The following is a 26,352-nucleotide window of genomic DNA, read 5'->3' as shown; positions in this document are numbered from 1 at the left end:
TAGGAAATTAGCAGGGATAACTTGGGCCCGCATAGTCAACAATAGACCATAATGGATCCAAACACAAAGAGAGTATCTAAATATGTGATGGAGGCTACACCATAATTGGAAATAGTTGATAAGTTGAAACTGATGATGATGATGATATAATATTCATCCTGTTTTAGTTTCGTAAAAAAGTGGCACAATAACAACTAACGCATAAGATAACAACCCTGTAAAACATACAAAAACGGGACACCCTGTGCATGCTATGGATGTGATCATATCGCAATTCATTTAAATATAACATTTTAACAAGACTATCTTTTCCACACTTAAAAAATTCAATTCCCCAGAAAATAATAAAATTAAACTCATTTTGTATCTCTCAATTAGCCACTTCTAAAATTACAGTGGCTTTTTGTAAACAAGAAGGCAAGTTTGCCAGCTCTAATTTAAGTCGCAACTCCGTATTTACTCATTAAAAATAAGTCGATTATTTACCTCTCGTCTACAAAGCTACATAAACTTCCGTGCAGCTGAAGAACTCACTAACAAACCCATATTTTTCTACGGCAGTTATATTTCTGTAAAAAACAAAATTTCTAATTAAGAAAGGTAATTAAATTATTTTTGCTAGATTAAAAAGAATAAGGAAGAAATGAAATAAATAAAATACACATCAGGATTATAATTTATTGGTTAATCGTGGTGCTAGGTATTCTTAGAGCAGCCTCGTATATTATGAGAAGAATTCGTTCTATCTATATTTTTACCTGTCGTAAATTTTAGAAATTTATGAGAGTTTTAATGGGATTTTGGTGCAAGAATTTGGGTGTGCATTTTTTTAATCCTTAAAATAATTTATATCCGACCAGATAGTTATTTTGTAATAATTAGTATATTTTACTTTTGAAATATTGCATTGGGAGTATTATATTTCTATGGTATCCTAGATCATTAAGAACAATTAAACTGGATAATTTTTTTCATCCATATCATTGTCGTGTCCTGCCCATATTGCCACTTTAGTAATTTAATTCTGTTCTGAATATTACCTGGGCCTTTTGTCGTATTTACTCTATTCTTTTACGGTCTTTCTTAGTTATTCCCAGCATATTTCGTTCCATTGAGCGTTGTGCGACATGCAGTTTCCTTATGATATCTGTTTATGTGTCCAGGTTTAGCATGCATTGGTCGTGACTGGTAGTACACATTGTGTAAAATACCTTTTTTCTGGGGCTTACTCAACCGGGTCTCACAATGCAAATTCAGGGGCAGACTCTCATTGTACATGAAAATAACAAAACAAACATTTGCTGATCTGGATAAAATTGATAGTTAAATAGTAAAACACACTCGGGGGTACTCCGCCTCCTAGCCACTGACATTCTGTTTAATATATTCCATTCCATATCTTCCATCTAATCCAAATATTGTTCGGATCTACTGGGTAATCTTCAACAACCAGCTGGTGTCACCTAAACTTAGTATAGGGGCTTCCCCCGGACGCAAATCTGCCGCTAAACAGATTCGCATCCCTAATAGTCATAGAGACTCGCAACCTTAATAGTCATAAAGACTCGCATCCTAATAGTCAAAAGACTCGCATCCTTAATAAGCTTAAAGACTGGCATCCTAATAGTCAAAAAGACTCGCATCCTTAATAAGCTTAAAGACTCGCATCCTTAATAATCTTAAAGACTCGCATCCTAATAGTCAAAAGACTCGCATCCTTAATAAGCTTAAAGACTCGCATCCTAATAGTCAAAAAGACTCGCATCCTTAATAAGCTTAAAGACTCGCATCCTAATAGTCAAAAGACTCGTACACTTAATAGTCATAAAGACTCGCATCCTAATAGTCAAAGACTCGCAACCTTCAAATGTTAGCTCTGTGACAAAACACAACACAACACTACTTTTCAGCCGGCCGGCCCGTATACTACTGACTCGCCGGCAAGCTAAGCCTGTCCTCTTACATCACAATTTTACCTGATCGCAAATATTTACATCGCTTGCCGATGAATCATACTATTGTCTCTAATTGGCTTTTAAAATAGAGTGTTTTAGCATTACTAAATAAATAAATTTAGAGAGTTTCCCCGAAGGAATGCATATTCTTTGAATAGTGAATAATAAAAGCATTATTATAACGAACTTATTTTCCAAGTTTTACAATTGGTCGAATGTTTTCTTTTTTAAATAAAGTGCCATTCTAGATATAAATCTGATTGAGTTTCTTTCATAAATACTACATTTTAACTTATTTTTTCTGCTAGTAGAGACCGACAGTACGCTCCAGTAGAGCTGTGTATTAGTTATCCCAAATATATGTGTTCTTTTACTATTTCCATTTTTTTGTTATTTATTATTATCTGGAAGCAATTAAAAAACGTGCGAGAAGAAATAAAGTTTTTAATAATCTACCCTTGCGGTTAAAGTACTATTTTATCTACTAATTTTGATAGATATAAGGTAATTTTAACAGTTGCTATGGAAAAGAAATTGTTCCATACAAAAAGCTGATTTATAGTTAAATTTAGCTACTTTTATATAAATTAATTACTTTTATATTTTTTATCTCGCCAATGTATTTTGCACTTTAAAATGTGCATTCGATATAACCATATTTGTGCATATACTAGATATATGTATAATTTAAATTGGACAAATTATAAATATATAATGTTTTTCGATGCGTTTTGTTGTAATTATTGCACGTTTTACATTAAAGTTATTACTAATTAATGTATATATTTGAATTTATTTTAATTGGGGCATATTCATTTTAAATTTTTGTCGAATATTATGCGGAAACAAACTAATGGCCTCGTTAAAGTAATAATAACGATTCTTGGTAATTTCCTATGATATAATGGAAACTACTATTTTAATATATCAAATTTTAATGGTTTATACGTATAGATTCTAATAATATGCAGTTGTTGGTAAATAATCCATCATTTTACAATTTGAAATTGTGATGTTTTAAAGTAGGTAATTGGTGAATTTCAGGCGGGACTGTGTGCTATAAACCTTTAGGTATTATTTTTGAATATTGAAAATCTATCGATTAGGGTATCAAACGATATTTGAAACAAAATAATCATTTTACATAGGTTGACAATATTTTTTGAAATTCCTTTTAAAGCATTGTACGCTATATTGTATGTAATATTTTAAAATAATTATGACTTGAATATAAAATTACAGTTGGGGATTGGAACCTTGAGTGTTACCATAGCAAAATAAAACACTATTCACCACAATACACCAGAACGCTTTATTTTTGCACTGTAATCACTGTTAATCACTCAAAAAATTAGTTTTAATCATCTGCTGATGATGCTATGGTTAGCGAAACGCAAAAGTGCAAAAGTAAAGTATTTTGGTGTATTAGGGTTTGCGAATTAGTGTTCTAGCTGAAAGCTTAAAATTAACTAAAAAATGGCTACTTTTTAATTCGTCATTAAGGTGCATCTATTCTCGATAGTTTTAATCCATCTCTATAGTTTTTTTTTGTTGAGATGAACAACATTTTTAGCATAAACAACTATAAAATTTCTAGATTTATGACTAAACTTAATTTAATGTTTTATGAAAAAAATAATATCAAGTAGACAAGGGTCGAAATAAATAAAAAAAACTTTTTCGGAAATCTGAACGAACTGAATATAATCGCTTCAAAGGCTTGGACACGTGGCTTGGCCCAAGACCAACGAAACTTCCCAACGAAATAACTTTCCCTACCTAAATTTATCCAGTTCCGAAGGGACAAGGGCACCAGAAAGATTCTCCCAAGAATCCCTCCCCTCTCCAAAAGGGAACATGGAGGTTATATACCGGCGTTATTCTGGCTAATGTCAGCGCGGCGTGCCGAAGTTTAGCCAATAAATTTACAATTTCAAATTTGGAGGCTTGATAAAGTTTGGCACGGTAACGACATCCAGAGGTTCTGTCTTCCTGAATAATTAAAGAATAATCCTTTTGAGGATCGACGTGGCGCAGCCTTCGTTCTGAAGGACTTTGCCTGTAAATATTGACCGGCGGAGATTGGCGAGAGGTCAATTTTGGCGATAGAAACGATTACAGTTTTGCTAGTTTCGTGAATAAATTATTTAGTTGTTATTTAGGGTTTCAATTCAGTATTTATTGCAAGTTTGGAATTGACACTAACAAAATAATAATAATATTGGATTATTATTAAGATCAAACAAATAAGGTGGACTAGGTTTAACCCTTTTATAGGGCAGTATTAATTATTTTCTAGTTTGATTAAATTGACTTCAAAAATATATAAACTAGCACAAAGGGAGCATATCTTTTTAATAACATTTTTCAAAAAGTTAACAAATAAGGGAGTGGGAGGGTGTTGGTCGATTTTTCAACCAAAGACTGTTTTAAAGCAAACAGATAATATGTAATGATCTAATGTATATAATGTATAAACTGTAAGTATCCTCGAATATAAGAAAAAAGAATAAGTTCATTATGATTATCTCTGTTAGCTCTATACTCAAAAATACGCCCGTATCAAGTAAATCAAATTTTATTTTTCGAGAAACTCGCATCCTATAAGAATAAATCGAAAATATACAGGATATGTTCTCGATTTTAGAGAAAATATCATCCGAGTCATAAATTTGGTGCACCAAATAAAAACAAATAAACGTCACAGATACTTTTGTTTCTATTTTTTAAATCTTTATCGCACGAAATTTGCATTGGAAATGCTTAGACGACAATTATTACCTATATGATACACACTGAACTCAGTGTCACCAATGCTTACTGTTCTAATATTCAACCACTTGCGTTAACTTTTCACGCCAATTCGGCCAACATATAGATGTGGTTGATTAAATGACCAAGACGCGCATAGAAGCAGCAAGGCCTTTGTCCTTAAACCAGAACCAGACCTAGCTCTAAAACCACAAAAGAACTTCTAATGCTTAGCAGGAATAGAGTGCGGATTCCAGTGGACAGGACACATGGCTGTTAACTGTTACCTGAAAAAGCTCAACCTGTATCAAGGAACTTTTTGCTGCAGACTTTGCGATAAAGATCCTGAAACAGCGGAGCACATAATATATCACTGCCAGGCTCTGGATCGCAAGCGATACTTTTTATTTGGGAAAGCTAGGCTAGAACCAGATGAAATATGCCCCCATCCTATCAAGGAATTGCATAAGTTAGTTCAGGGCACAGGGATAGGATGATGGGTGCAGATATAGAAAGGGGACAAACACAATAGGCCTCACAGGTCGCAGTGTTTCCGGCAGAGGACGGCCCCTTGTTGTGAAAAAAAATGTACATGACAACAGATTTGTTTTGGTTGTCGTTTGGCCCTTCATGCCCTTCACAGTCAAGGAACTTATCTCTATCTGAGGCACCCGTGAGGTAGAGGCTTGAGGATCTGTCTCCATTTTAACCACCCCTTTAACTTGTCCCAATCTGTAATAGAGAACATATATCTCTCTCTATTACCTCCTTGGATTCGATGTCAATCCCTATTGTAAGGACCTGACCATGACCCTCGTCCCTCAACTATAGCATACTAACTGCAACTAAAACTATTTAGACACTTAATTTTACATGGGTAATTAATTCTACATCACCTGAAAGTGACTCTAAATTGTTCAAATTGGTCTCTTCTCTTGAAACAGCATTCAAACCCATGTAATTTTTCAACCGCATACCACTGGACCAAAAGGGAGTTATGCAAAACAACAGAGCCACTCACTACGACAAGACTCGAACTTAAATAATCGAGATAAGGTCTCGGCTCGACAGTCCACTCCTTCCCAGCAGCAACGGCGGCCGCGGCACCGGCAAGGAATTGATAGAATAAGTCCCTCCGATTGAACGCTAGCCGTCGCCGTTGTCACCATTTAAATTCAACGCTTCTCGCAGCGTTTTAAATCTTGCCCCTTCTCCTTTTTCCTCGTATTCTTCTTCCTTCTTCTGTTTGTAGAGGCGACCGGTCCGAATGCAGAAACGGATCAGATTAGCGACTCCTTTTAGGCCTTAGCTCGCTGCTGCCGGTGCTGCTTGTGCCCGTCCGTGTTTCGGGACATTTACATAACTGTCGCGAAGACGTTATTTATACGCGACTCACTGGAAAATGGGCTTTAATTATTCAACGTTGACATTTGGCGTGTTGTATGAGAACTGTAGGATTGTAGAGAACCGGTGGATAAATTGCGAAATTTACATTCTCGTCTTTTCTGTTCTTTTTCCTTGTGTATACGGGAGCTTTATTAAGTCGATTTAGATCTTTCTCCCATCTGCTAAGGCTTAACATTTTGAATGCGTAAAGTATACGATGTAGGTACCTTATATTTTGACACTTGACGTTCTAAATTTGATTGATAAATGATTAATAGGTCATGGTGAGAAGAAGTCAGTTATAAATATAAATCAATATCTGGTCTGTCTCCTGTCTCGTCTAAGTAAAGTAAAGTATTGATTTTAGAGATTCTTTTATCGACAAAACAATAATTTTATACTAATTTTAATTGCGTGTATGTCCTCTCGCAGCAATAACAGCTCGAGGCTTCGTCGTATCGAATGAATAAGGATAGTTATTGTTTCTTAGTCCACCTAAGTTCACAAGACAACAACAAAGCCATAATATAATGTCTGCATCATGTAGGTATCGATGCACATTTTGTCCTGTTTCGTCCGTTTTGTTAAAGAATAATATATTTACGTTTAATATTTTGCGAGAATATATGTTAACCACTTCAAGGATGGTACTCTCAATTTTTTTTTTTTATTTTATTTTGTTTGACATTTTTATACCTTTCTCCAGGAACGAGACTATTATTTACAGTCATAACTCTTGTCCAGCCAAACCTAACAAGACATCAATAAAGTCAGCCAGATAATTTCTTCATCAACCACTAAAGCACACACCAGACCAATTCGTCAATAATTAGCGTCTAATTTTTTCCGCCTTCTTCCATTTCACTAACGAAGGTTTCGATTTCCGAGGAAGACGGTGCACCGAGAAAGCCGAAAGGCAATTAAGGAGATAGTTATGACGAAGACGATAATTATCGACGGCACGTATATAGTTAAACGGTCGAGGCAGAGCCGTAAATCACAAGAATGACACAACGGAATGCACATGGTCTTAGTAGTGCTGACGGTAGCTCGACGCGTAGAGAAACGCGCAAAAAAAGAGAAACGATCGGTTTCAGTGGTTCGGGTAAGAAGAAATTAGATGTCAGAATATTTTGGGTATTGAGTTCGGGGGGAAGGTCCGACATAAGCTTTAAAAGAATTTTCAGTTAATCCACAAAATATTAGCAGTATTTAGTTTACATTAGATTAGATTTTTAACGTGATCCTCTTCTGATCTTTCGATTACATTCTTGGAGACTGAACCCTGACGTAGTTCTTTGTTAACTAGAGGTGTGTAGTTCGTGAATGAACTAGTTCCAATGAAGTATTCCGACCCCGTAACGAAAGGAACTATTTCCCGGTTTCTCAAATACCTAGTTCCTTAGGACCTATTCCGGGATCGAGACCGTGACCGATATATATATATATATATATATATATATATATATATATATATATATATATATATATATATATATATATATATATATATATATATATATATATAATATGCAACGGCGACGGATCGGCCAGTGCGATCGTAGCCCGATGCTAGGCGAGAATGGAGACTGCCAGCCGTATGTTACCTGTCCCGGACCGAAAGGAGGACCGACTGAGAGGAACTAATGTCGGCAACCAATGTCGGGAACTAAGCCGGCAACTAATGTGAACTAAAGACCTAGTTCAAGGAACTATTCCTCTGGAGGAAGTAGAACTAAGGAACTAGTTCCTCCCAAGGAACTAGAATTCCTACCTGTGTTCTTAACAGCTTATCAGGGCCTCATGCAAAGAAACGCACATTTGCTTGCACTAATGCACTGCGTAAAATCTGTTTTTTCTTCTTCATATTGACACAATCTGCACATGGCTTTTCTGGTCATTTCAGTCAGCTTTAGATGCCTATGAAGCTTACAACGTCCTGTTAGTCTACCCAATATCGCTTTGACACAGTCTTCCTGTCGTTTCTTATCGGGTTTGAAGTGACTCAATCATATTTAAATCGAGAATGCCACTTTATTTAAAGAAGAAAACATTCGAACAATGTGTACTACCAGTCACGGACCTATGCATGCGAAACCTGGACACTTAAAACGGACATTATAAGGAAACTGCAGGCCACACAACGCTTAATGGAACGAAGTATGCGGGGAATAACCAGAAAAGATTGTAAAAGAATAGAGTGGATACGACAAAAGAATCAGGTAATAGATGTCATCCACAGAATCAAATCCCTCAAGTGGCTATGGGCAGGACACCTGGCAAGAAGGGGGAACAACAGATAGACCACAAAAATTACAGCATGGTACCCACGAAGAATTAAGAGGCCTAGATGGGACCATGATATTAGGAAATTAGCAGAAATAACTTGGGCCCGCATAGCCAACGATAGCTAACAATGAGCCCAATTACAAAGAGAGTATCTAAATATGTGAGGGAGGTTACGCCATAATTGGAAAGGGTTGAATAAGCTGAAAATCATGATAATGATGATGCAATGAATATCTAAAAAATGCTTTCAATATGCCATTCACCATGCACTTGGAATATTTGGAGTTCTGTAGTTATGACGAAACTAATGAGGCAAACTATCTATCATTATTTATCTTTTTCTTCACACTATTATTAATAAAATAATAAAACCTACAGGAAGGCTATGTTAATAGCTTAGAAAACAGTAAAGAAATTCTTAAATATTTGCTACCCGGCAACTAGGAAACTTCCCTTTTACTTTAGGGTCCAGTTTTATGTAATGGGGTCGTTCAGTAAATAAGGGCTGAACCAACAGTTTACCTGGCTTCATTGTGTGTATACTACACGTGTGCGTAAATTTTAACAACCTATAAATTCTAATGACCTATTTGAACTAGTGATTCAACGTTTTTGTACGTAGAGTTTGTAAGGACATTATTACCAAAGGAGGAAATGTATTTTTTAACAAATTTTAATAAGCTGATTATTATGTATGATTAATTATACATGTAGCTTAAACTTTATTGCGATATAATGCATAGTTTATTGTATTAGTGTGACAGCTGCTTTGGGATTAGGGAACATCACTGAAATTATTTGTGCAGCATTGAATATGCGATTCGATATTGCATGATTAGTTATTTGAATAATGCAGTTTCAGCTGCATATTTTACAAATCCTAACATTTGTTGCTGAGATTTCGTGCCAACAGAAACTATTTCAATGAATATTTAGTTTACCAATTATTAACTGAATTTATATCAATAACATTTTTAGACAAATAGGATGTACAGCATTCTAGCTTTACCGATAATTCATTTATCTCTGGATTTTTTTTCTTAAGACAGGTTTATGCTGAAAACACTGTTGTTAATATATGTAAAATAATCGTAAAATATACACAGGAACACGCCTCTAGTATTTTGCAGCAATTATATTGTCCAACCAGTAATAATAACGCCATTTGCTACAAGTAATAATTAAAGGTACCTAGCAGACGCGATCCTTAACGGTACCCGCGGTCAGTACCAAACGTGGGAAACGTCAGAATGTCTGCTTTCTTCCGATGGCGGTACTCCTAAGCTCGTACCACATGTATGCAAATTATGTTTGAGCCAAAGGAGGAAGATGATGGAACGGTGTATGATTGCGATAGTACTTAGATTAATTTGATTTGTGGGACTTATTTGTAATAATCCGTTGAGATAAATTGATTTAGTTTTTGTTTAAGGCCACCCTGATTAATAGTAGGTGTATAGTTCAATATGGGCGATGTCGTTATGAATTATAAGGTTATATTTCTGTGTTTGTGTTAATACACAAACATGTCGTGTATTAAAATTTGTTGTGTCCCAAATATGTATAATTTGGGACAACTAATACACAGCCCGGGATCTCTACTACCAGAAATCAACAGAAGAATTAAGTTAGCATGGAGTACTTATGGAAGAAACACAATCATATTCAAATCTAGAATGCCACTCTATCTAAAGAAGAAAACATTCGACCAATGTGTATTACCTGTCATGACCTATGCATGCGAAACATGGACACTTAAAACGGACATCATAAGGAAACTTCAGGTCGCACAACGTTCAATGGAACGAAATATGCTAGGAATAACCAAAAGAGACCGTAAAAGAATGGAGTGGATATGTCAAAAGACCGAGGTAATAGTTGTCATCCACAGAGTCAAATCCCTGAAATGGCAATGGGCAGGACATCTGGCAAGAAGCTGAAAATGATGATGATGATGATGATAGCAAAAATAGACTCTTTTATTGACGACAGATATCATATTAATATAATATAGACAATTAAGAACCAAAGTAGATCAAAGTTTAAAATATATAAAAGTGCCTGGTCTATTTAGCTAGGTTTACTAATTATCTCAAAAGTGAACATTACATTGTTCTAAAAGTGGTATTTTTAAATCCGTCTTAATCAATCATCAGGAGGAGCTCTTAGATTAACCGCTTAAGATAGATGGGTTCGTTGAAGCGGCTAACCTAACCTTGGCTTTAACGCGGAGAAGAATTAGCAGAATATGGATAAATGGGTCCGTTCGGTAGGAGTCTTTAACCTGAGAATATTAATTAAAGTCGTTAGTGCACGCAGAACTACCATCATACTGTAGATATGTGTTAGGGAGAACAGTTTAGTTTTGTTTTTATTGAGGTTTCAAGGTATCGAACTTATATATTACTTAGTATTCTGTGTAGCATGTTATTTGTAGCTGTCATTTCATTATATTTCTTCTCAGGCAGTTCAATAAGATACTATTGAAAAGAGAACCATCTCTAAATAATGTATAAACCTTTGTCGTTACTTTATTAGGTAAAACTAAAAAAATTAAACCTTCTGAATATGATTACTTTCTGTTTGTATTTAATTTTTACTTACTTATGTTATGTTATCTTTATTTATGTTATGTTTATTGAAGCCTGAATATCTGTTGGTAATTTACTTATTTCGTTTTGAGCCATTTCTAGCTTCAATTCAATCAGCAATCGACACGAAAGAGACTTAAAAAATATTGACTCAAAACTGACAACTAAAGAGACAGCTTTATTTATTTGTCAAATTACATAGAAACCAACGCCAACCCGGCACAATATTTTTTCTACTCGTAATAAATTCCTTGAAATAATAATTTCTGAATATTGTTCAAAACGTAACTCGCTATGGAAAATTTAACCGCCTAGATGTTTCACAATACAATTTCAAATAGGATCTATTCTTACATTTTATTTTCTTTAAAAAGAATATTATCCTATCATTAGTTGCTTTATCTGAATATATCAATAAATGATAAAACACCAAGGTCATCTAATGGCGTCCAAAGTAAGTAAGATCGTCTACGATGACAAATAACTGGCATTTGTCCTGTGGGTGACTTGCAGAATCTCCAAGAGGAAATGAGGGATTAAGGGCACATTCTGTTTAGCGAAAAGCTGACATTTTAATGGGCGTGTTTAACAGACTAAAACATACGGTGGGTTAAAGCGTCCGAATCCATTCGGAAAGGGATTAAGGACGGATGTTTCGGACGTATTTCTGCGAACCTTTCTCCTAAATGCCGATGGACGAGATAGAGCAGGGGTCAAAAATGAATTTTCCGCTTTTTTGAGCTTTAAATTGATCCTAAGTAGTAAGTGGGGTCTTGGCGGCTTGTCTAAAACTGTTAGTGAATTTAATTTCGAGGTAAATGACGCACTGTCATACCAATTTTAATTCAAAGATTAGCTTATATTCTATGAAAAATGATTTTGAGATAAAATTCAGTATTAATTGAGTATATTGAATGTGCAGGGTATAACTGACTATCTTTATTTTTGAAAATAGAACATTCATTCCAATAACAAATTATCGGGGTATATAGGGTTTTTAATCAAGTTTTATTAAGCTTCATTCAGAGCCTCGCAATTAGTGGAATAAATGATTGGTTTCTTATTCTCTCTATGGATACAACTGACCACCGCAAGCTGTTGCTAGGATATTCTATTAATTTTTATTGTGTTTTTGAGACGTTGTGAATGATCGTAAACTAAAAAATATAAGGTGTAATTGAAGCCACTAATTTATTCCACTAAGTGCGAGGTTCTGAATGAAACTTTAAGCAATTCCAACCTTGCAATTCCTCCCAAAATGACAGTCCTCGCAAATTTTAAAGTATAATTAGTGGAAACGTCAAAAGTTTGTTAACTTAAATTATTTAAAATCGGCTTGTCCAAAATTATTCAATTTGGCATGTGTATTGAGCATACGCAGACCTTGAAGAAACCTCTTTAGGGTGTAGCTGTAAAATTAATAGGGGAGCCAATATTTGGACAGTTCAAAATTTGCATGGGACTTCCTGTTTCCAACGATGATGGTATGCAAAAACTAAGAGTACGGCCAATAATAATAATGATCATTAAAAAAAAACTTAAAATATATTATCTTGGTAACTTTTTAAAGCTAATTTTCTTTATATACACCTAATGTATCAGGACTCTTTCCCTCCAAGTTATTTTAAACAAAGAATTTAATATCATACTACCATTAAGTGCAGATGAATTTTGCATTGGCTGTTTCTGTCACGCATGAAGCCAAACCAAATAATACCGAGGATTGAACGGGGCGTAATGATATGCAATTTGAATATTTTTGCCGCAATCGATACCTGTGCATAAACCGAAATTGTACGGGTGGTGTTTTTTGAAAAGGCCGAGGTAAAATACCGCATATACGGAACGAGTATATATCATTTTTCGAATAATACGCAATAATATTAATAAAATGAGGCATTGTAAATAGCGCCAGATGTAAAATTTATGGTCGGCATGTGTAGATAATTCAGGGGCAGCTAAATTATTTATCGAAAGTTCGAATGCAATATTATTGAAGAGAGATATCATATTTAATGCTATATTTCCATTAAATTCTCTTTACAATATTAATAATGTGAAACAAATAATATAGGTTTGTTAATATATTATATCTAAACAGGATTAATATTATATCATCATCATTCTCATCATCATTTTCAGCTTATTCAACCACTTACAATTATGATGTGAATTCAGATAATTTCTTTGTAGTTGGACCCATTGTTGTATATTGTTGGCTATGCGGGCCGAAGTTATCCATGCTAATTTCCTGATATCATGGTCCCATCTCAGGTTCGGTCTTCTTCTAGGTCTCTTAATTCGTCGGGGGTACCGTGCTGTAATTTTTGTGGTCCATCTGGTGTCCGCCCTTCTTGCCAGGTGTCCTGACCATTGCCATTTGAGGGATTTGACTCTGTTGATGACAACTATTACCTGGCTCTTTTGTCGTATCCACTCTATTCTTTTACGATCTCTCTTGCTTATTCCCAGCATATTTCGTTCGATTTAGCGTTGTGCGACCTGCAGTTTCCTTATGATGTCCATTTTAAGTGTCCAGGTTTTGCATGCCTAGGTCATGACTGGTAGTAACACATTGGTCGAATGTTTTCTTCTTTAGATAGAGTGGTTTTTTTTACATTTAAGAGGTGAAGGGGGAAACCTGCAACAGGTACTCGCCTGGGAAAACCTACTATATGCCAGATGAGTTATGTGGGATTTTTACCTCACTAAAACCTAACCTACACCTCTGTCCTCTCTCCAGGAACGTTCTTTCGCCAGCGGCACTCTTTGTAAATACTACTTCGCCGGGGCGTTCTTATTTGGTGTTACTGCTGTCTATTCTTCGTAGGTGGTGCGAATATCCTTGAGTATGGTCTCAGCATACTCCGCTACCTTGTTCCATGCCGATTGATTCTTCAGCATGCAGTCCAAGATGCTCGAAAGCATCCATGCCCAGTCAAGAGTTGGGTGATGTAGAATCCAACCTCCCCGTGCACACGGGTGATCCATTTGGTGACATCCGGGATTAGTCGATGTGTCCACCGACCTTTAGTCGAGCTGTCCCATCTCACTTGCCAGAGACGATGACTTTCAGGCCTCTCTTCTTCACAGAAGACCTGTCGCTGCACGGCTTTCTTCTTGCGGTGTTGTCGCTGGTGTTCTCCCGTCAAGATGTCGATAGGCAAGCATGATACTGCATCATGTGATACCGTCCGGTATGCTGACGCCACTCTGATCGCTGAGAGTCGGTGGACTGATGTAATTGTCCCGCTTAGATAGTCCTTCGTTCGATTTAGCGTTGTGCGACCTGCAGTTTCCTTATGATGTCTGTTTTAAGCGTCCTGGTTTCGCATGCCTAGTTCATGACTGGTAGTACACATTGGTCGAATGTTTTCTTCTTTAGATAGTATAGAGTGGTGGTGATTATAAAATGTAGTAGACTTGCACTAATATTTTAAACATTTATCCAACTTTTTCTGTGATAAACTAATTACTTTTAATTGCGTAACTTTGCATAACTCAAAATAGACTCGTTAGTTGTAGGCAATCATTAAATGAGAGGAAACGAAATCGATTATTATGTTTTCTAACCTGTCTGTCCGTATATAAACAAATACCTCGCTACATTCCCACTATCATTTTCATTAATTTAAGTTGTAAATCGCCCGGTATTGGTAATTAAGTGACTAACAGCGCTTAGAGCATCCGCAGAGGAAGCAAGTGATATTTTTTTAGTTGAGTCAATTATCAACAGGTTTCCCTAATTTACTTCTTTCTTTTTATAGAGTGATAAAAACCCGTTTCATCTAGGTGTCAGAATATCTATATGTATACAGGGTGGTCCGATTTGTATTCCGGAAATTTATTTTTGAGTATAGAATATTAAGTATATTCTACAAATAAAAATAAATAAAAATGTTCCTGTAAATGTAAGTCCTAACATCATTCACTTCGGAGATATAGGGTGTAGAAGTTTCATTTTTATTTCAATTATTAGATACCAAATAGTTTCTGAATTAACGTCGGCATTTGGATGAAAATTGGTTTCTGAGTGTTTTTTGACATAAGAAATTTTAATTCTATGTCAATATAACTCCCACTTGTAGGTGGCGCCACCTACAAGTTTTTTTTATCTGTTTTGAAGAGTAATACATTTTTGTTCGTACCTGTATTTATTAAATTACTGAGTGAAAAAAATATACATTTTCGTCATTTATTGCAGTAAAACCTCTACGAGTAATGTTTCACAAGATATATGGAACCGACATAAACAATACATGTCATCACTGACAAAATTTAAATATGTCGGCCCTAATTAACATATTTAAATTTTATAAAACAGTTTCTATAGATAGATCCTTAATCTTCATTACAAGAGCTTCTCTACCATGGCAACTTACAATTGCTACTTATAAAGTTTGAGAAGATGTCATGGTAACGATTTTCTTCAAATGAAACTAAAGTAGAAATATTTATTCTTAACGTTGAACTTCTTATTTCAGAATGACACCATGCGCATCGTCTGGGCGTTCCACCGCGACGAACCGCTAGGTGGCGCGGTGGGTCCCAAGTCCTTACCGCGTCACGATCTAGGGAACAGGGGTGCGCAGAGTCTGTATTTGGTGCAGCGCGCCGATCAGGAAGCTCCCCGACCGGAAGAGACTGCCAGGATGTGGGAGTTGAGAAACCCGGCAGTGGAACCACCGTCAATACCTGGAGACACGTTGTACTGGTGTAGGGTGTTTAAAATACCGGCTAGTATTAGTAGGAAACACCATTTGATTAGGGTAAGTGTCAAATTTAGTTTAATATCTCATGTAGAAGAAAAATGATATCCAAAAAATGACAGAAATTACAATTTATCTCTGAATTAAAATAACCAACAACAACTGTAACTATCATGTATTTTCTCGTTACAACAAACTTTATACAAAGTAAAACTTCTGACGAGGGGTAGGGGACAAAAAACTCACCATTTTTTAAAATGTTTATTTAACTTTAATTTGCTTCAAAAAAAAGAAGGGGGCGACATGTTTCGGGACTTAATAATTCCCATCTTCAGGCCCAGAAAGATAAAATAATTATAATCAGAATAATAAACAAATTCTAATAAAGTCATATAGCGGTCAAAATGTAAAATACAATCATAAACAAATTAAAAGGTTAAACATTTTTTAAAAGAGGTTAAAAAAAATAACCTTTTAATTTGTTTGTTATTGTATTTTATATAATGTATGTATTTTATATATACTTTGGCGTCGACTACTTTTCAACTCTTATATGTTTAACTCCGTTGTCGAAACCAATGAAGAATAGATATTAGAAATAAACAATAATTTTAAAGCATGAACTGAAAACTAAAAATCGGCGATACTTTGTCTAGATAGTTAGACTCAGAAGAGGATATCTACCTATATCCTTAAAATATATTTAAAACAAAATTTTAGCATCCTCTTGATACATTTCATTAAACTAATTAAATATTATTGGCGTTTAATATGAGGAAATCCGACAAAATGCAGGCAAAATAATTATGTAAACGAGCTATATATGCACACACGTACCGCTTATGAATTAGTACCTCGTTTAGAATTCGAAGCATAATAACCCACGTCAAAGATTAAAATTTATTCGCGATTTTAGATTGTCGCGCTGGCTAATTTAATTTGGCCGTTAGTACGTCAAACTTGCACACACACACACAGAGAGAAATTATCAAAATTGGTACAACTCCATGCAATTATGTAGAATATATTCAAATACACTCCTCTGCTCTCACTCCCGTTCATTCTCCGCACCGTCAACATCGCAACAACGTGCACACGTAGATTTAGATGCAATCAGTATAAATTATAATTTGCCGGCGCGGTTTTACAACACATATACATATTTAAAGTTGAAATAGTTAAACTGTATTAATGTCGGAGCAATGAGAAATCGTTTTGGAGCTGACTGTGTGTGAGTGTTTAAGCAAAGTTGGGAAGCTCTGTTACAGCGAGATGCTAAAAAGTTTCCGATTGTGTTAGTTTTACATTTATGATTTAGAAAATGTACGTGTTCGAGTATTATAATAGCTGTATTCTGATTTCCATTTTAAATGGGCATGAGGGAATTTCTGTGCATATAAGAATTAAAAGTTTTAATGTTTTATACGTTACTTTTTTATTTTGTCCATAGCAACTTTAACAGTCAGGATAGTTTAAAAACTTTATTTCTTCTCGCACGTTTTTTAACTGCTTCCATTTTAGAAAATTTTTGTATTCCTTTTCATAAGTTATTCGGGATTTAAATGGAAGTAGTTTGGATATGGCGTTTGTCGCCTCAGCCTGAATATCTGTTGATAATTTACTTATTTCGTTTTGAGCCATTTCTGGCTCCAATTCAATCAGCAATCGACACGAAAGATAATTAAAAAATATTGACCCAAAACTGAAAACTAAAGAGACAGCTTTATTTATTTGTCAAATTACATAGAAACCAACGCCAACCCAGCACAATATTTTTTCTACTCGTAATAAATTCCTTGAAATAATAATTTCTGAATATTTTTTAAAACGTAACTCGCTATGGAAAAAAATATTGTTTTATACAAAACGATAAAATTGCATTATCGTCTTGTATAAAAAAAGTAACTATTTTCAATACTGTTTATAGGTAAACACACCGGAAAAGTCTAGGGATATTACAATTTTATCCAGCCATCGTCAGTAATTTTATTATCTGATATAATAAAATTAAAATAAACAAATAGTTTACAGGACGTATTGGAAATAAAAATGCGAAATTTACCGAGTTTTTCAAATTTACCTTGATTTTTATTGAACTCAAAAAAATACACACATTTTTTTTTATTCTAAACTGTGAATTAAAAAAAAAGAAAAAACCATTTTTACTTAATAAAAGGTATGGCCTCCTCTACTGTTCATTACAGCCCTACATCGTCTCTCCATGCTCCTGATCAGATTGTCGATCTCTTCTTGAGGTACAGCTTACCACGCTGCATTCACGGCCCGAACCAGATCCCTACGACTTTCACGAGGCATACCCATTCTCAAAATTCTTCTTTGGACCGCGTCCCATACGTGCTCGATGGGGTTGAGGTCAGGAGATTGTGCCGGCCAGGGTAAGATGTTTAATTGATGAGCATTGATAAACTCACTTACCACTCTGGCTGTATGAGGCCGTGCATTCTCATGCATGAGAATGAAGTTTCTCCCAAAATCATTGGCATATGGTAACACGACAGGCTCAAGAATTAAATCACGATATGTGATTCCTGTTAGAAACCTTTCAAGAAAAACGAGATCGGTTTTTCGGCCTAACTGGACTCCTCCCCAGACCATAACTGTTCCACCTTGATAAGGGTGCACTTCCTGAACATGATCCAACCGAATAAGATTTCCCGGTTCTCTCCATACCCTAAGCCTTCTCGAATCCGGATGAATTCCAAAGCGTCACTCATCCGTGAAGAGAACATTGGCCCATTGTTCATTCGACCACTGAACATGATCTTGAGCCTACAAATATCGTACCTCTCGATTTCCTCTCGTTAAGGGTTGAGTTCTCCAGGGGCGTCTGCTTCTTAAGTTGACCTCTCTTAATCTATTGCGAACAGGGTCAGGACTAACGGTTACATTATGTGTTTCTGGAGAATTAAACCAAGCTCTGGTGCTGTAAGAGTCGGTCGGCGTCGAGCATTTAATTGTAAAAAATGATCTTGCTGAGGGGTAGTAATGCGATGTCGCCCTGTGTGCTTTTCAGCAACATCACCACTTTCACGGTAGCGTGCACTTAATCGCGATATTACACTTTGTGTTGTATTTAATGCTCTAGCTACGTCGATTTGGCGCACTCCAGCTTCGAGCATACACATGGCCTTAGCATTTCGTCTCTGTTAAGATGTCTACGCTCCATAATGTCGTTTAATACTAAACAGAGTTATTTGAATGAATTCTGGCCAGTTATCATAAAAACATAGCCAGTACAGGTTAAATTCGAACAATTGATGCTAGGCGCTTTTTATACATTTGACAAAAAATGCACAAACACTTCTGCAAATATCCCAAATTTAGAAATAACTAGTGTGACTACTTCGGTTCAATCGAAGTAGAAAGAATCGGCCTACAAATATGTGATTGTTTATTGAAAACATATAGTTTTAACTTTAATAAAATGATATCCTTAGATTTTTCCGGTGTGTGTATTTTAAACCCCATAGTTTTTTTTGAGTACATACCTAGTCAAAACATCCAGCGAGTTGCGATTGAAAGTCAAAAGCATATATTTCCAGTAAAATTAAATTCAAATTGATGTCGAATATCATACATAAACATAAGTAGCAGAAACAAAATCCTAAAAATAAAAATATATGTACGTTTTCCATTAGATTGTTCAAGAACGCGTAAGCAAATGGCGAAAATATAAAGGTAAGCGAGAAAAAAAAAACAGAAAAATACACTTTCTTAAAAAGTGCGAAATCGAGGTTCGAACTCCGGAAACGTCAGAAACATATTCGATATAAATTTAGCATACTTTACGGAAATAGCTTATATTTTACATTCAGTAGGTGTCAGTCGGCGGAGACCTTAAAGTACAGATTTTCCTTCCATATACGCTTATTCAATTTCCACCGCTCGGCGGAAATACAAAGATTTTCGTCCGTGTCGCGTAGCTTTTTTGATGTTCCCGGGGGAGAGATGTAAATCGACCCAGTTTCGACGTTTGGGGACTTAAATCTAATGTTTTAATGTGGCGGATGGGTTTTAGGGAGGGTCTAGATTGAAATTTATACGTAGAAAATGAGACCATAAAGCATTTAGATTAACAGAGAAAGAAGAAACTTATTATAACTATGGAGATTGGGCATTGTTCATGTTTTGTCTTATTTTTGATAAACTTTTCCTTAAATAATAAAAATAATCTTCAAAATCTAAGAGCAATTAGTAAAATGACGATAATTTTAGTTTTTAGTTTTAATTTTGATCGTCAGAGATCAAGTCTGCCGCTCTATAGAAGACCAAAAAAAACGGCGTCAGCGATGGCTATGAAATGAATATCGCTGTCATTTTATATGTAAAATTATATGGGGAGTGTCATCGATCGTTATTTGCAAGCCAACTAAACGCCGTTTTTTTTTAAACATACTTTTCGGTATTACTGTAAAGCAATCCCATTCAATGTATAACCTAAATTTATACTCTCTAAACTATATACCGAGTGCATCTGAAAAGTGGCACAACCCTATAACTTTGTTTGACTATAACTTTGAAGATTTGTGATATTAGTATATGACATAAATTAGAACTGATTGACGTATTCAATTGTTTTCGGTTATTTTCTTTTTCACCGGAAATGACTTATTATTTTTAACTGGCACCTTCGGTATTTTTTTTATTTTTTTTTGTTAATTTTACTTTATCTATTGGATATATAGATTTGATCGTCTAATGTGTTTAGTGTCTTGTCCTGGCCGGTTAAAACATGCACAAATCGTATTTTTAATCATATCTCAATGTAAACGAAAACGGAACGAGGGTGTTTTATTAGCATATTTGGAAAAAGCAATTTTTTACGAATAATTTGATACCACACACTTGGTATTTCAATTGAGTCAAATTGTCGTTATGAACCGCATGTTACAATTTGAAATAAACCATGTGCAAAAATGTCAAAAGTTGACATATGATATGTCATTCTATTCAGAGTGTCATTTTCTATCGAATAAAGTACAAAAATAGCGAGGGTGCCAATTACCAAATCTCGTTTTTTATCTGAAAAAATAAAAAAATATAGAAGTGCCACTTTTGAGACGCAGCCTGTATACAGGGTGAGTCTTAAATAAGGGCAAATATTTTTAGGGCTGGTAGATCTCGATAAAAGAATCATATTTTGTTTTTGCCGTTTTTCCAATAAGTCCAAAATAACCGAGTTATTTTGCTTTGAAAATATCCAAAAAAAATTGCTTAAATTTTGAGAACCACTGGATATTTCGGGGGTTTCTTTCTTGTATATTTAATCTTATACCTATCTTACCATTATGAAGAAATGGTGTTTTTTAACCAAAAACTAAAATCATTTTCAAAATTTTTTTCAAAATTTTCAGATATTTTTTTTCATGTTTCTTGAAATGTTTCGTGAGTCGAATTATACTACCCTTAAAAATATTTGCACTTATTTAAGAATCACCCTGTATAAAGAGACTTTCTGAAATAATTTGTAGATTCGCACGTAAGCTCAACAACAATAAAAACATCAATCTCAAAAATTCAACCGGAGGAAATTAGTTAGGATGATGTATAGTTGTGGCAGCTCTAATATTTTTTAAACAATAAGGCCAACTGAAGTCTGTCTAAAAGGACATGAAATGATCCAACTACTTGTGGCATATCAGAATCCAAAGTACGCAAAGCATGCATGGTAATGCCCATAGACCATAAAAATGTATATAAATTATAAATTATTAAGTAGAAACATTGGCATTAAAAGATGTTCAAAAGAAATTGCATTTGTCCAGAACAATATAAATGTTCAGATAAAAAGAAATATAAATATGTGAAGTCACTTACTACCTTATTATAGTAGAGTACAAGAATGTTACAAGTTTATGACAAACCTACACTACACGCACTTGTTTTTATTTATACAATACGTTTTTGTCATTCAATTTTGTGTGTGTAGGTCTTAACAATCGAGAAAGACAGTACTGTATTACACATTTAATATTGAAGAGAGTGGAAGTGTCCAATATCAATTTTTGAATGAATTCAATTAATTGAAAATTACTGTTTGGTAATTACATCACACAAATAAACCCACAAATTTATTGCGCGTCCCATGTGAATTAAGTACCTGGAATCTAGAATCTAGAATCTAGAATGAGTGGGAGGGGGGTTAATCACTTCGACCTTACAGATCCATTGTGTCCCCCTTTCTTGAATCATAACTCATCATACAGTCCCAGGGCTTTGACAAAAGCCAGTATCTGGGACGGTTTTATAGAGGGTAGTTCTCCATCTCCAATATCAGTCGTATCAAAATTCATGGCACGAATGTGTTTCACCATCTTCCCCACAGAATCTGCATTCGCCGTTTCTTCTTAGTTTCAATCTACTGAGGTGTTCATTGAGGAGACAGTGTCCTGTTAAAAGTCCCGTGACAATCTGAAGATTGTTCTTACTCAGACCCAGGAAGATCTGTGATTTTTCTTGATCATAAGCCCTCAGAAACTTCTTCGAGTGTCTTAGACCATTGCAAGATTTTCATTCCAGGTTGCGGATGGAATCTTCCAAGTTCTTGAGTTCCGCCTTGAGTTGGTTACCACTTGGAAAGCAGAACGGTTCTGGTCCAGTTAGTGGAGTGTTCGCTCCTTTCCTAGCTAGATTATTTGCTTTTTCATTGCCTTCTATCCCTTGGTGAGCAGGCACCCAGTGTAGGAGGACTTTGTTTTCTTTGCCTAATTTATTCAGCTTCTCTATGCATTCTTTGACCAATTTCGAATGGATTGATACTGAGTTGATCGCTTTTAACGCTGCTTGACTATCAGACAAGGTGGCTATTTCTTGTTTCCGATAGTTCCTATCTAAGATAAGTTGTATGCATCTTTCGATAGCGTAGATTTCTGCCTGTAGGATACTAGGGTAAGTGCCGATTGGTTCGGAGTATTTAGCTCTCGGCCCAAACACTCCGATCCCTGTTCCCGTATTGGTTTTGGAAGCATCAGTATACCAAGTTATGGTATGGTCTTTTAACTGCTGGGCAAGCGTTTCGCTCTTCCAATCCTTTTTATTGCTCAATACTACATGGAGATGTTTCTCAAAGTTGTACGTTCTTAGCATATCGTCCACTGGGAGTTGCAGGAGTGGTATTTCCTTTATGAGGGTGTTCCAAGCCCCTGATCTGACAATTCTCCCAGTACTAATTCCGTTAGTGACCATTCTAATCAATGTCGCATTGGCATATCTACCAATGACAATGTGCAGTGGTGTTAGATCTAGAATGACCTCCATTGCTGCTGTTGGACAGGTTCTCATGGCTCCTGTGATGCAAACGCATGTTAGTCTCTGGACTTTGCATAGGTTTAGCCTTGCCGTCCGTTGCTCTAGTTTTGTGTACCAGGCAACTGCTCCATAAGTAATCATGGGTCTTACTATCATGGTATACATCCAGCGCAAAATGTTAGGGGAGCAGCCCCATCTATTTCCGGCCAGTCTTCTGCATATCATGAGAGCCTTTATGGCTTTGCTGGTAGTGTTCTTAATATGCCTGTTCCACAGGAGTTTACTGTCCAGGGTTAAAAGTACCTGGAATATGACACAACTATTTTTCAAATAATTTATAACCCAATCAGTCAAATTTTCATATAACTAAACGATTTGCTGTTCATTTTACCCTCATCTAGTCCTAAACCATTACAAACTATCGAAATATAACTCTATCCAACTCGACCAGTCCATCTATTTTATATGGCACATTAGTTCATAGATTCGAGACAGCATATCATTAATTTATATTATCCATAGAGGGATCCAGAGCCCTACGATAATTCGGCTAGAATTAATTAAATTCGAATGCGACCAAAGAACTGCATCGAAGGGAGATAGATAGAGAAGAAGAATGGATGCCTAATTAAATAATCGGCGTAATAGAGAAATGCTCCCTCTTGTTTACTGAGTTAATACTGGCAAATCGTTTTGTAATATTCCAAAATTCGTTGAATCGTAATGGAGTACAAAGGGCTTAAATAAACTAGTTAATATTCCTTCAATTGCAACTCGTATCGGTTAAATTTTGAAGTTTCACTGGTCATGGGAAATAGAAGTTTTGTGTATGTTTTCACTGTTTATAGTTGGTTGGTCTTCAATGAAACTTTATTTAATACACAAATTTTGAACTTGTAGTTTTAAGTAATTTGATATTTTTATTAATTTTGTAACGTTTTTAGTTCGTTACATATCTTTTTTATATATAATATATGATGTCTGGGCCTATCATCACCGGATTCCCTCTCGTTCAGGGCGGATAGATTATTTGACGCGTAATTTTTACGTTCCCTGGTCGCCAACCCTGTGATCATTCGACACAACCCTGTTACTATTCTGTGGAGGCGCGCGCTGTCAACATCGCTTCTGTCAACTCTCCGTGCTTAACCTCACTTTGTTTTGACGCTCTGTTTTATCCCAGCTTTTAGAAATGGTGATTATTTAAATCTTGCTGTATAATCTGAATCAGCTGCTATTTCAAAGCAACAGGTAAAGATGAGTTATTACCTTTTATAGATTCGATATTATTATTGAATATTTTTAGGGTAGAGTTACGGATGTCCCAACTTGTATTTGTGTTTTGCTGGCACGTTGGCGTCCCTTTTCTTTTGTCCTCCAGAATGTCACATGGAAGAAAGGACATGTTGTTTATTATTTATTGAGCCCTCGGAAGTATTTCGAGGTAGGTTTATTTTGTTTATTAGACCTTGTTTGGTTTTAAACAAGAGTTTCATATTTTTAGGGTCCAAGGTACGGACTATTTCCAAGGTACGGACTGTGTCCAAGGTACGGACTGTGTCCAAGGTACGGACTATTTCCAAGGTACGGACTGTGTCCAAGGTACGGACTGTGTCCAAGGTACGGGTAGTGTCTTATGTACGGACATTATCTTATGTACGGATGTCCTGTGGACGAGTGTCCCCAGTAAGAATGATTTTTTCTTACATATAAGTGCCACAGCGTGGATGTAGCTTGAGTCCCATGCTGCTTCGTTCCCAGCTGTAAGCTAGTTAGTTACGGCTGTACCGATTTATGGTGTCTCATTCTGGCCCCTTTGGTTGTGTTGGATGGCTGAGTACAGAGATGCGAGACCACCTCACGCTGCTACTGTTTGAAGCAAGATTACATAAAGAACAGCTAAGTGTAGATTTACGTTCTAGTTTTTATGTTTTAGATTTTCTATATTTTCAGTCTTAAACAGTAACGTACATTTTAAATAATATCGTACGGACTATATTTAGTGGTTAGATTATTAAGAACATTTATGTCGATTCAGTAGTTACAATGTGATTTAGATTTTAGGTTTCATTATATTACGCCTTGTAATAGTATTACTTTCTATAGATATTATTGCGCTATATTAACAGATGAATAACGAGACATAGATTCTAGAATCTACAGGTTGCAACATATCAGATTTAACACCGCATAAAATTTAACAATTTAAATAAAGTAATGCTACTTTTCTTATATTTTCTATAACGTTACACGCATTGTATTTTTTCATAGTCTTTTCATAGAACATATTTAATATTATTTACATACATAGTTTTACTCAACAAATAACCACTATAATAATTATTAAAATTGTACAATGCTATTTACCATCAGAATTCATCATGAATAAATATAGTCATTAGTTTTAAGTAATATACAACTGTGTTTTCTTTCTCTGTACATGCCTGGCGCCCAATATCTATTTTTTTGTTTATTGTTCTTAATTAGTTTTCTTTCCAGTGAAATACCTTATCCACGACTGCTCTCCGATGAAAAGCTGCCGTTCGCAGTGGTAGTTGTTTAAAAAACGCTACAATTTATATATGTACAAATTTCAGCTATGTAAAACAAAACTAATAATTCATTTTGTAGACAATGATTCATTATTGAAAATAAAAGGATTTCGGACTTCCACTGTCTTTATTTATTTTGATTCACACAAGGTTTTGAAACGTTTAAACAAAGACAATGAAAGTCCGAAGTCCTTTAATTTTCAATAATAATTAATTGTTTTCAAACTATAGACGAAATAAACATCGATTTTTCATTGTATTATTCTTATCATGACTAAAAATGACGTTATTTTCTCATTCTCGCCGAACAAATTCGAATAATTTCGTTATTCCTGTTTATTTAAATTGGAAATTGATTTTCTTTTAGAGCCGTGACAGTCGTCGCTTATCGTATTATTTTCCGTATCGTTCTATGCCATTTCCAAGTGACAGGGATATTTTTCCTTGGCCATTGTTGCCGGTAGAAAAATCACCGAATTTAAATATAAATTATCATAATGTTAGAAGATGATAAATTATGTGACAGAGCCCTCATTTTTTATGTTTCTTTTTCCATTTGCACAATGAAAAGATGTTTGTTTGATGGTGGTGCACAAATCTTGAAAAAAGCCTGGCTATATCGCCACAAAATCAGAATTCTGAAAAGTAAAAAAACATTTTTGTAGAATGTAATTACTTGTTCAATGTTAAAAATAAAGTATTTTGGTCTATGGCTGTGAATTAGGGTTTTATTTTATAATCCGTTTATTATAACTTCCATCCTAAAAGGGAAAGTTGATATAGTACAATTCTTTTAAAAGTTCCTCAATATGGCCGACCTAGTTACGAAAATTGGTAATTTCTTTTTAAT

At 35.2% G+C, this 26,352-nt stretch overlaps 1 protein-coding gene across 1 annotated transcript in view; it reads left to right on the top strand.

The window, feature by feature from the left end:
• Positions 1–26,352, top strand: part of LOC115875151 (MOXD1 homolog 2) — a 233,737-nt gene that overhangs the window by 189,989 nt on the left and 17,396 nt on the right. The window contains exon 5 of the mRNA XM_030890542.1: positions 15,457–15,741. Coding sequence (XP_030746402.1) covers positions 15,457–15,741 — 285 coding nt within the window. The remainder of the gene's footprint in view (positions 1–15,456; positions 15,742–26,352) is intronic.

This window comes from Sitophilus oryzae, unplaced genomic scaffold (genome assembly GCF_002938485.1).
Source record: "Sitophilus oryzae breed Bouriz unplaced genomic scaffold, Soryzae_2.0 scaffold_1350_pilon_pilon, whole genome shotgun sequence".
NCBI lineage: Eukaryota > Metazoa > Arthropoda > Insecta > Coleoptera > Curculionidae > Sitophilus > Sitophilus oryzae.
The sequence above is the reverse complement of the archived record's forward strand: the minus strand, read 5'-3'. Positions and strand labels throughout refer to the sequence as shown.